The 12,068-nt window shown below is 45.3% G+C and overlaps 1 protein-coding gene across 4 annotated transcripts in view; it reads right to left on the reverse strand.

Moving 5' to 3' along the window:
* The window catches only part of PPFIA1 (PTPRF interacting protein alpha 1), a 65,227-nt gene that overhangs the window by 14,270 nt on the left and 38,889 nt on the right, over positions 1-12,068 (reverse strand). For all 4 annotated transcript variants that reach the window (XM_069965203.1, XM_069965202.1, XM_069965200.1 and 1 more), the window contains exons 13-21: positions 9,671-9,750; positions 9,373-9,523; positions 8,379-8,602; positions 7,498-7,732; positions 5,387-5,526; positions 4,944-5,116; positions 3,768-3,861; positions 1,731-1,812; positions 1,452-1,652 (exon numbers count right to left, since the gene is read on the reverse strand). In XM_069965203.1, the coding sequence (XP_069821304.1) occupies positions 1,452-1,652; positions 1,731-1,812; positions 3,768-3,861; positions 4,944-5,116; positions 5,387-5,526; positions 7,498-7,732; positions 8,379-8,602; positions 9,373-9,523; positions 9,671-9,750 (1,380 nt within the window). The remainder of the gene's footprint in view (positions 1-1,451; positions 1,653-1,730; positions 1,813-3,767; positions 3,862-4,943; positions 5,117-5,386; positions 5,527-7,497; positions 7,733-8,378; positions 8,603-9,372; positions 9,524-9,670; positions 9,751-12,068) is intronic.

The following is a 12,068-nucleotide window of genomic DNA, read 5'->3' on the forward strand; positions in this document are numbered from 1 at the left end:
TCGCTTGCTTGTGCGGCCGCATCGAACAGCGGCCGTTGTTTAATACAGTGTGAACAATGGCCGCTGTTTGCCTTAATTTTAATGCTGCTCAGTGTTTTATGACAAGAACAGACGTTATTTTATTTGCTAACAATGGCCGTTCTTGTCATAAAAAATACCTAGTGTGAACATAGCCTAAAAGAGTATTCCAAAAAAGCCCCTTATAGCCCTGCAGTATCTGAAACCGCAGCAGAAAGGCAGTGTTACCTCTTGCTACGCATTCACAATGAAAAAATATACACACTTTATTTAATCAAGTTACATAAAAATTATATAAAACTTTAATAAATGTAGAAAAAAAAAATCTATCTATCTATACACACAGTAATACCTCTGTTCGCAAACACACCACTACTTACAGTAAAGGAGCGGGAGGACGTCACTGCTCTCATTCTCCTCCTGTACAAGGCTGCCCGTAGTATGAAGGGGATGCTGTTGGTGTATTGGGGGTGACCCGAGCTCTGTGCACAGTGACAACCTCCCTCCCCAGGCAGCTGCCATGCCTCCTATGCAGCTGAGGACGCCGGACTCCTGGAGAGGGAGGACATCACTGTGCAGGAGCTCCGGGTGACCAGAAATGCCCCACGGGAGCCCCTCTCTGGCTGCTGACAACTCATTAAAGGTGTACTCCGGGCTGGGGTCATTTTTATTGTACGGCTGGGGAGGGGGTGGATATAGACACCGCCGTCCACTTACCTCCCCTGGTTCTAGTGCTGGGTCCCGGATTGCGCTCCCCCATTCTCCCGTCCGGCTGCCACTTCCTGGTCTGAGCTGCGGCTTAAGACGTGACGTCTCAAGGCAGCTAAGCCATTTAGTGGCCGAGGCGGGACTCCACTACGACCGCTAAACGGCTGAGCTGCCTTGAGACGTCACTTCTCGAGCCGCAGCTCAGACCAGGAAACGGCAGCTGGACGAGAGAACGGAGCAGCGCGATCGGGGACCCGATGCTGGAGAGGGGAGGTACTAGGCACAGCGCCACACCTGTGTACTGGTCGTGCCTGGTACTGCATCTCATTCTTGTACAGGTAAGGCCCTTACACACATCTATAAAATTCGTCCTCACTGCAGACAGTATTGGAACCATTCTAGTCTATGGGCCAATACACACAACTGTTCATCTGCACTGTACTTTTAGGAGTAGTTGTGCCTGGTACTGCAGCCAAGTGAAAAGGATTGAGCTAATTGTAGTACCTGGCACATCCACTGCAAAATGTATGGCGCTGCAGCACTTGGTTGGGGCAACTGAAGTCAGAACCAGTTGATTTGGATAAGAAAAAAAACACAACAGATGAACCATACTGAACAATAGTGGAGCCCCATTCACTAGTGCCTGGTACTATAGCCCATGGGTAGTGTCCTATGTGGACAATATCAATGTAACAGTAACTTCATGTTATGTCTAATGTTCTTACCGTTCTGGATGTGGGGGGAGCAGAAGGACTGGTTAGGGACATGATCTCCTGGATGGCGAGTCGCAGCTTTAACCTGTGCAGAGGGTTACTAATCCCGATCTCTCTCTGGATCTCAGTGTCAGAAAGAGCCGACATTATCGCCCCGCTTTTCACATTGGCTCGACATGCGGCCACGTACCAGGCGGGCATCCCGACCCAGAGCTGCAGAGAGACGACAGAGCTGTCAATGGTCACATAGACTTGTATAGAGGAGTCATGGCAGGCAGAGGTCAGACTTACCTCCAACCAGACCACCACGGTTGGACCGTCCCACTGTGCAAATGGCAGCCCCTGACGCCGAGCTTCTTCCAGCAGCTCATGCCTGTAATGGTGGCTTATGTTAGAAGAGAACTGCAAACATGACGTCCATCACAGACATCACACTATTACATCAGAATAGTTCCACACTATAAGAACACTTTAGCGTCACATATGCTCAGAAATAGGCAACAAGCTGCTGGCAAATCCAGTAATTTCAGAGGGACGGCCGACTGTCCAATGTGTAGGGATATCAGGAAAGATGTATGCTGAATTTCAATGTCTGATCCTTTTTTTTGTCCAGTATTTCCCCAACAAGAGCACCACCCCAGTCCTCAATTTGTGTATGGTATTGCAGTTTGGCACTATTGTAGTGAATGAGCCAAGTTGTATTACCACACACAGTCAGGGGTGGCAAGGTTTTTTGAAGATGCTGCTATGTTGGATCTGGGATAACCGACGTAAAGTTAAAGGGTAACTCTGGGCTGGGGTGATTTTTGGCAGAGTGCTTGGGAAGGAGAGGATGAACGTAGTAACATGGTGCTGGTATCCCCTGGTCCCAGATGCTTTTGAGTCTAAGTGGGGACCTGGTACATGACGTGTTAGGCCAGTTCAGCCAGTTAGCAGCTGTAGTGGGATCCCGCCTTCGGCCACTGACTGGCTGAGCTGACCTATCACGTCACGTCCCAGGTCTCTACTCAGACCCAGAAGTGACCAGGACTGCTGGATACCGGCGCCAGTACTATGGCAGGGAAGATGAGAACATGTTACTACTTTCATCCTCCTCCCACCCCAGCCCAGTCCGGAGTTCTCCTTTAAGCTGCCACCGGAGCAGCAGATTTCTCTACTCTCTCCATTGAGAACACATGCACACTTGGCCGGGCTGAGCGTTTATGTGTAAGTCAGAATCAGCCAAATACACGTCAGCTGAATGGGCGTTTTGCTCTTGAATGTGTATGGCCGCCTTAACCTTCATGGACTATCAACCTATGGATCCTGCCTGGGTTCAAAATAAAAATAACCTGAAGCCTTCTGAGGACACGCAATGCAATCCTCCTGATCCTGACGTACATCATAGCAGACGTCTAATAGCATCAGTGTCACCGCTCCTGAACATAACCTTAATATCAGAACGGCTTTACTATTATGATGTACAGAGCCAGATTATACAGGTACCTGGGTATAGAGAACACAATGATATGAAGACTACAGCGACTCCTATAGAGCAGATCCAGCATAATAACCAGGCAAAAGAATAGGAGCCACCCATAGTAACAGCTCTCATAGTTTCAGCTCTCAGGTACAGACATCATTCACCTAAGCATTAAGTCCATCTTGGCAAGAGGTTCAGTATAATACACACCGATCAGCCATAACAGGTTGTTGCTTGGGACCAGTGTAGCCAGTGATCGGACGGAGTGTATGGTGAAATCATGGGGGGCACTGACCTGACCTATCGCACCCTTTGCCAGGAAAAGATCCATCATTCAGTTCACCTGTCAGTGGTTTTATTGTTATGGCTGATCGGCAAATACATCTATACTGTATATCTCAGAGAAGGGTTCTGAACTGACACCACGGCACACCAGGAAACATGGAGAAGACCCCAAGAAGCCGAGAGGTGAGCTGTAGTCATCACCACAAGATGCATGCAGATAGAACCAGGGAAGAGGAGCCACTCAGTAATCCTTATACTCACCCTGATATAACGCTAGCCACAAGGGAGACAGGGAAAAAGCATAAATCAATACAAACCCAAAGCGGCAACCTATTATAGACAACACCCAACAGAAGTATATAGGGAACAAAACTGAATGGGTTCTGCATCTGCAGTTTTGGCTGGCCAGGCATGATGGGAATTGTAGTTCTTCCACAGCTGGCGGGCTGCAGGTGGTCTTATGAAGTAGTCACAGCCAGACTTCTCTTACCGCCAGGAAAAGCTGTGGTCCCTGCACTGGTTATGTGTTTATTTATTTTTTTTATTATTATTTTATTTTATTTTTTTATTCTAGCTCTTACTTCTTCTGGAGCTTTCGGTTTTTCTCCACTGGTCCTCCGAGCTTCGAGAGTCCGAGAGATTCCTGGGAGGTGCTTTCAAATTCTGGGATTCCCCCTGTAAAGGAGAGAGTCACATACTGGTTTATAATGGTGACCAGATCTGGTATGTGGGACAGGCAGATTATTCGTAGGACTACAGAACCCAGCATGACTCACAGGAGATTATAGTGAGCATTTATACCCAGCGTGTATCAGGCCTATAGCTTGTGACTTAACTACTTCAGGCCCAGTGTATTGCACCTCAGGGACCAAACATTTCCATCCAACTGAACATATGATCAGTCATGTGACCCACTGCAACTTGTAGAGCAACACTGCCAATAATTCCATACACCGTCACTTAACTAACACACTGGAAGTAAAGTATTACATAGTGACCATTTAAAGGGGTTATCCAGGATTGGAAGAAGCACAGATACTTTCTTTAAAAAAAAACAGTGCCACCCCTGTCCTCAAGAGTTGTGCTAATATGCTTCACATACTCGCAGTGACAGGAGACCCCAAATCTTGTGTTAGATGGGGATCCCGGCGGTATCATCAGAAACCTATGATCTATCCTTTAACTAAGCGATTAGTTTAATCCAAGAACACCATAAGGGTATAAACACACACACACCGTATACGCAGCAGATTTGCAGCAGATTTGATGGTGCAGATTTGATGCTGTGTTCAGGTATTTAGATCTAATTTGCTGCGTATTTGCTGCGTATTGCAGCAGTAAATACGCTGCGTATACGGTGTGTGTGTTTATACCCTAAGGGTGCGTTCACATGTACAGGATCTGCAGCAGATTTGAAGTTGCAGATTCAAAGCAGAAAAATCTGGGCCGTCAAATCTGCTGCAAATCCTGTACATGTGAACGCACCATAAAGGGGTTATGCAGGCGCTTTCCTCCAGAAACGTCACCTTTCTTGTCCTCAGTTTGGGTGTGGCTTTTGTAGCTCAGTTATATTAAAATAAGGGAGCAAAATTGTAATACTACACACAACCTGGACACAGAGGTGGCGCTGTTCATGCAAGAAAGTTGCTGTGTATCCATCCTCTTTGAAAACCACTACTGTATATATAAACGCACACATTAGCCGGGATTTAAGGGGTGCGCATATATATTATAAACAGGCATAAGTGACAGCTCACCTGGTCCAAGAGAATCTTTGCCCATCTGTCCAGGACGACCCTTCTCCTTTTTGCCAAATAAGCGCCCAATAGAGGACTTGATTCCTTTCTTCTTTGGGGCTTTGTTGAGCGAGTCCTGGCTGCTGTTACTGCTGCTGGGATTGCTGACCTGGCCGTCCTGCGAGCCGGTGGAGCTGAGGGATAAAAACCATAAAGCTGCAGGTTATCCACTCCCAGCTCTATCAATACTACACCACATTGCCACAATAACTTATAGGCATCATACTAATCCTGTGATGTGACAGCAGCGTGGTATCAGGAGAAGAGACCTCTCATCTGCTGCCTCAATACACTCTGAGCTAACAGGGAATATGGAAAACCTTGGGTGATGACCCTGCTTGCTATGTGATCCCTGAGATCCCCTGCAACATAGAGATCTGTGTGACGCCATGATCAATACTTACTTCCTAATGTCCCGGATGTCCTCGTGACTCATTGTGTGCAACGCTCCTTTATGAACCGAACTTAGCCGTAAAGACCTGGGCGAGGAAGGAGGGGAGGTCTCGCACCGTATTGTAGTTTTGTCATCACTAGTACCTGGAGGCTGGAGACATAGACAGAATTCAGCATTACCATCAGTCACATCTTTCTATGTATCATTAATCGTCATTTACAACTCAGAAATAGGGAATGAGGCTGGAAATGAAAAAGATGTTTGGACTATTGTAAGGTATGAAGAAGAATAAAAAAAAAATTAAATAAAAATATAATAATATTATATATATATATATATATATATATATATATATATATATATATACACACACACAATTTAATCTAAAGAATAAAATTATATATATATATATATATATATATATATATATATCTATCTATCTATCTATATATACACATATACATGATTTAAACATGAAAAATATATCAAATATATATTCCTGCACAACAACTAAGTAGGGGAATGACATCTACAGTCAGATACTGGGGTCAGATCTTTGTTCTTCTCACACAGAAGAGAAAAAATAATTCTGACTATTGGAAATGATAGAAATGAATGTGGGCATGCAAATGCACAGCATGCTGTAAAAGGTGAAAAAATAAGGCAGTATTACCTTTCTACGATATTTCCTTAAATCGCTAGGCTAATAAAGACGTGCAAAGAGAGGAGTTAGTAGGAGGAATCAGGTTAGAAAAACCCAATGTCACAAAGTCAGTGAGAACTGTAAAGCGCATAAAGCCACCTGCTGTAGTGCAAGGCAGATGTCACAGCAGTGTCTGAGGTTAACAGTGTAATACACACATAATACATGCACCAGATTATGTATCCTGTACTGATCCTGAGTTACAGCCTGTATTATACTCCAGAGCTGCACTCACTATTCTGCTGGTGGGGTCACTGTGTACATACATTACACCACTGATCCTGTACTGATCCTGAGTTACATCCTGTATTATACTCCAGAGCTGCACTCACTATTCTGCTGGTGGGATCACTGTGTACATACATTACTGATCCTGCACTGATCCTGAGTTACCTCCTGTATTATACTCCTGAGCTGCACTCACTATTCTGCTGGTGGGGTCACTGTGTACATACATTATATTACTTATCCTGTACTGATCCTGAGTTACATCCTGTATTATACTCCAGAGCTGCACTCACTATTATGCTGGTGGGGTTACTGTGTACATACATTACTGATCCTGTACTGATCCTGAGTTACATCCTGTATTATACTCCAGAGCTGCACTCACTATTCTGCTGCTGGGATCACTGTGTACATACATTACTGATCCTGCACTGATCCTGAGTTACCTCCTGTATTATACTCCTGAGCTGCACTCACTATTCTGCTGGTGGGGTCACTGTGTACATATATTACATTACTGATCCTGTACTGATCCTGAGTTACATCCTGTATTATACCCCAGAGCTGCACTCACTATTCTGCTGCTGGGATCACTGTGTACATACATTACTGATCCTGCACTGATCCTGAGTTACCTCCTGTATTATACTCCTGAGCTGCACTCACTATTCTGCTGGTGGGGTCACTGTGTACATACATTACATTACTGATCCTGTACTGATCCTGAGTTACATCCTGTATTATACTCCAGAGCTGCACTCACTATTCTGCTGGTGGTGTCACTGTGTAACATTACTGATCCTGTACTGATCCTGAGTTACATCCTGTATTTGTATAGCTGACAAATTGATGGAAAATCTGCAGAATAATAAAATCCTTTTCTCCACTATAATAAAAGGTCAATAGACATGGACAGAGTCGTCTCCAGAAGGTCGGATCAATGAGAGTAAAGGTAGAATAGTCTGATAGAAGGTAAAGGGCAGGAGAAGGGTGAGACACATACAGTGCATAGAAGAGATGCAATAATCTGGATAACAAACCCCAATAAGTGCAAATCTAAACAGAACTCAGGGCCGGGGCGCCCACAGGAATCATAAAAGCCCCAATGAACTTCACAAACCGCTGACAGATCTTTCCTTCTTCTGGATCAACACTGCAGGGTGACAGTCTGAACAGGATCACACACTTACCAAGGTCATGACCCCTAGCCGATCCACTTCCCGTGCAGGGCTGTGCGGGATCCTTCTGGGGGTGGATCTGCCACTACCGGGTGGGGACGAGCCAGCGAGGGATGTGCCAGTGAAGGAGGGAGGGATAGAAGTCATCGACCTGAAGCGGCCCATGTTGTCTAAACTTCCACTGCCCACTCGAGACTCGATCTCCTCGGCTCTCTGCTCCGTGGTCTCCTTCTCCTCCTGTATTAACCTGTTCAGGGAAAACAAAAACCTATAGGTATCCATGGCATATTACACACTGTTTTGAAGGGATTGTCCACTATGGACTATCACATTTTTTTTTATGGGTCACCAACAGTGATCAAAGGGCATTCTCCGAGCAATCCTTATGGTATTCAACCAGTAACAACAAGGACAGAGGATAAATGTATGACCCCCTCAGTCCCCCACCAATCATAAGACTGGGGTCCTCTGTTTACCAGCTTATATGACCACTGGTGTCAGAAAGTTATATAGATTTGCAATTTACTTCTATTTAAAAATCTCAAATCTCCCAGTACTTATCAGCTGCTGTCTCTGCTGCCACCTCTGTCCATATCAGGTACCGCCCAGAGCAGTAGCAAATTCCCATAACAAAAAAAAAAAAAAAAGTTTTCCTGCCCTGAACAGTTTCTGACATGGACAGAGGTGGCAGCAGAGAGCACTGTGTCAGACTGGAGAGAATGCACCACTTCCTGCAGGACATACAGCAGATGATAAGTACTGGAAGATTTTAGAGTTTAAAATAGAAGTAAAGTACAAATCTGTATAATTTTCTGACACCAAATGACTTGAAAGATTTTTTTTTTACAAGATTTTTTTTTTGCAACTTACAGACAAACTGGTTCCTCACATACCTGATCTCCTTATTGATGGCGTCCAACTGTTCCTGCAACATAACAGCCAGGGTCTGGGCGTCTGCCTGGCCGCACGGAGAGAGGAGATCTACAGAGCTGAATATGGTGTCCCTGTCGTCCTCCATGTCGGAGATATCCACGTCACTTTCGAAAGCTTGGGCGACGTTAGCCAGGACGCTGGCCTGTTGGGCTCGCTCCCAGTCCTGCTCATTGAGAGTCTGTACCTGTAACAGCGGAGGACAAGCGTCTAAGTAAAAGGGGACGGACATTGCTTCTGGATATGAGAACCGCAGCACACACATCACACGGCAGAGAGAGAGACTTACGTGCTGAGGATGCAGATCCAGAGAGGAAAGGAGAGAAAAGACAAAAGAAGGAGATGAGAAGTGTTACTGGAAGCGCTGTGCTGTGCACCCAGACAGGACAAAGAGGAGAAAACAGCTCATATTCATGGCCATATACAGCAGATCGATGGGGGTCTGACTCCCAGAAGCCCCCACAATACGCCGATTTACGAGGCTGTTTTATCTTCATCACTGTCTACGAGGTATAGCGCCATCCTATTTTTAGTGGCTGTGTCTGGAACTGCATCTCATAGCAGCTCAGTTGACTGGGACGCACAGTACAATACCAGACATGCTCACTACTAAAAGGACTGCACTAGGCCTAGTAAACAATAAGGAAACACAACGCTAAGTTAAATCATCAAGTAACAGAAAACCACCTAAAAAAAAGGTACTTTGAAGAGTAACAACTTAAAAAACATTGCTTAAATAAAGTTATAACTTGTTTCTTTTCCGGATAGAACGTCCCTTATGCCCATGGGCTGTATCTGATGCTCATGTGTTTCCATTTAGATCCAATTGACGCAACTGAGCCACCTATATGTGAGCAAACACCGGCCCAAACTCTATTCTCCTATAAGCGTTGGCCAAGGCACCTGTGTTGGTGACAGCAGCGTGGAAAAGAGAAGGAGGGGAAAAAAAGCGCCAACCTTAGAGGGCTCATCACGTAAAGCAGCTAGCCGTCCTTTCTGCGGCCTTCGTAGGACCAGTGAAGAACTGTAAGTCTCAGGATGTCCGTCAGACAACGAAGAGGGAGCAAGAGCGTATCTGAAGTCAGGAACACTGCCCAGGTGAGGCCGGCTGAAAAAAAAAAAAAAAAAAAAAGATACAGACTGTATCATCAATGGGCCCCATGTAATACTTTATTATTCCTGTGGGGGAGCTGTAGGGGAATAAACAGAGCCATAGATTGGGAAACACTACTATAACCCATCGCTGTACCCGTACCTGTGGTGGAGCGATGCTGCCCGTATCCTGACCTGCTCATTCTCGGTTCGAAGGGTTTCTATTTCAAGCAGCAGCTGCTCCTATAAGAAGGAATAAAGTAAATGTTATGGACAGGTTCTGGTCATGTACTCGAGAACAAACAGTACTGATAAAAGGGGGAAACCCCAATGTCTCTGATATAAGGAAAAGGGTATATACTGCACAAGGCTATACAGGGAATAGCGGCTGGGCGTGATATTGCAGATTTCAGAGCTCTCCAGTGGCTCCACAGAGAATGAATGGACGTGAGCCTCCATCCAGCTGGGATTTCACTGTCTCTGTACTGGGGATCGCCGGGCAGCCATCTTGCCGGAGCCATTTTACCAGCATTTGCTTTACAACCAGCACCATGGACTATAGATCAAAACAGGAGCTGTCCCACTCTGATGAATGAGAAAAGCTTCTGGGCATGCTCCGTGATCTTTACAGAGGTTATTAAATATACTGGTGTCACCTGTCACTGTACTCCTGTCTGTGTTATCTATATACGGGTGTCACTGTATCCCTATCTGTGTTATCTATATACTCGCGTCACCTGTCACTAAGCTCCTCTGTGTCATCTATATACGGGTGTCCAGGGCTGTGGAGTCGGTAAGCCGCAGCTCCGACTCCTGAATTTTATCAGGACCGACTCTGACTCCCGACTCCGGCTCCTTCATAAATGGCCAGTCATATACCAGGGGAGTTATTTATCACACTGGCTCAGCAGCTTCTCCCTAATGTCCCACATGATCCTGGGGCGACTTGTGAGGGAATAAGGAAACATATAAAGCAGCTTCTCCTGTGTGTGCAGTGGATACATTACTGATATATTCCCCGACCACCCTTATGTAATAGGGCCAGTGTCCTATTACTGATATATTCCCCGACCACCCTTATGTAATAGGGCCAGTGTCCTATTACTGATATATTCCCCGACCACCCTTATGTAATAGGGCCAGTGTCCTATTACTGATATATTCCACGACCACCCTTATGTAATAGGGCTAGTGTCCTATTACTCATATATTCCCGACCACCCTAATGTAATAGGGCCAGTGTCCTATTACTGATATATTCCCCGACCCCCCTTATGTAATAGGGCCAGTGTCCTATTACTGATATATTCCCCGACCCCCCTTATGTAATAGTGCCAGTGTCCTATTACTGATACATTCCCCGACCCCCCCTTATGTAATAGGGCCAGTGTCCTATTACTGATATATTCCCCGACCACCCTAATGTAATAGGGCTAGTGTCCTATTACTGATATATTCCCCGACCCCCCTTATGTAATAGGGCCAGTGTCCTATTACTGATATATTCCACGACCACCCTTATGTAATAGGGCTAGTGTCCTATTACTGATATATTCCCCGACCACCCTAATGTAATAGGGCCAGTGTCCTATTACTGATATATTCCCCGACCACCCTAATGTAATAGGGCTAGTGTCCTATTACTGATATATTCCCCGACCCCCCTTATGTAATAGGGCCAGTGTCCTATTACTGATATATTCCCCGACCACCCTAATGTAATAGGGCTAGTGTCCTATTACTGATATATTCCCCGACCCCCCTTATGTAATAGGGCCAGTGTCCTATTACTGATATATTCCCCGACCACCCTAATGTAATAGGGCCAGTGTCCTATTACTGATATATTCCCCGACCCCCCCTTATGTAATAGGGCTAGTGTCCTATTACTGATATATTCCCCGACCACCCTAATGTAATAGGGCCAGTGTCCTATTACTGATATATTCCCCGACCACCCTAATGTAATAGGGCCAGTGTCCTATTACTGATATATTCCCCGACCACCCTTATATAATAGGGCCAGTGTCCTATTACTGATATATTCCCCGACCACCCTTATGTAATAGGGCCAGTGTCCTATTACTGATATATTCCCCGACCACCCTTATATAATAGGGCCAGTGTCCTATTACTGATATATTCCCGACCACCCTAATGTAATAGGGCCAGTGTCCTATTACTGATATATTCCCCGACCACCCTTATATAATAGGGCCAGTGTCCTATTAGAATGTTGCTCATAATATATATTCATGAGCAAAATTGTAAATTGTAAAATTCATATCAAAATTTAATTCTACATTTTCTAAAGATATTTTTTTAAAGCTGGAGTCTGAGTCGGTACATTTTTTTCCGACTCCAGCCAAAACTAGCTCCGACTCTGACTCCACAGCCCTGCTGTACTCCTGTCTGTGTTATCTATATACTGGTGTCACCTGTCACTGTACTCCTGTCTGTGTTATCTATATACTGCTGTCACTGTCCTCCTGTCTGTTATCTATATACTGGTGTCACCTGTCACTGAGACTGATGGGTCTGTACCTTCTGGCCAGAATAAA

This window comes from Dendropsophus ebraccatus, chromosome 4 (genome assembly GCF_027789765.1).
Source record: "Dendropsophus ebraccatus isolate aDenEbr1 chromosome 4, aDenEbr1.pat, whole genome shotgun sequence".
Taxonomy (NCBI): domain Eukaryota; kingdom Metazoa; phylum Chordata; class Amphibia; order Anura; family Hylidae; genus Dendropsophus; species Dendropsophus ebraccatus.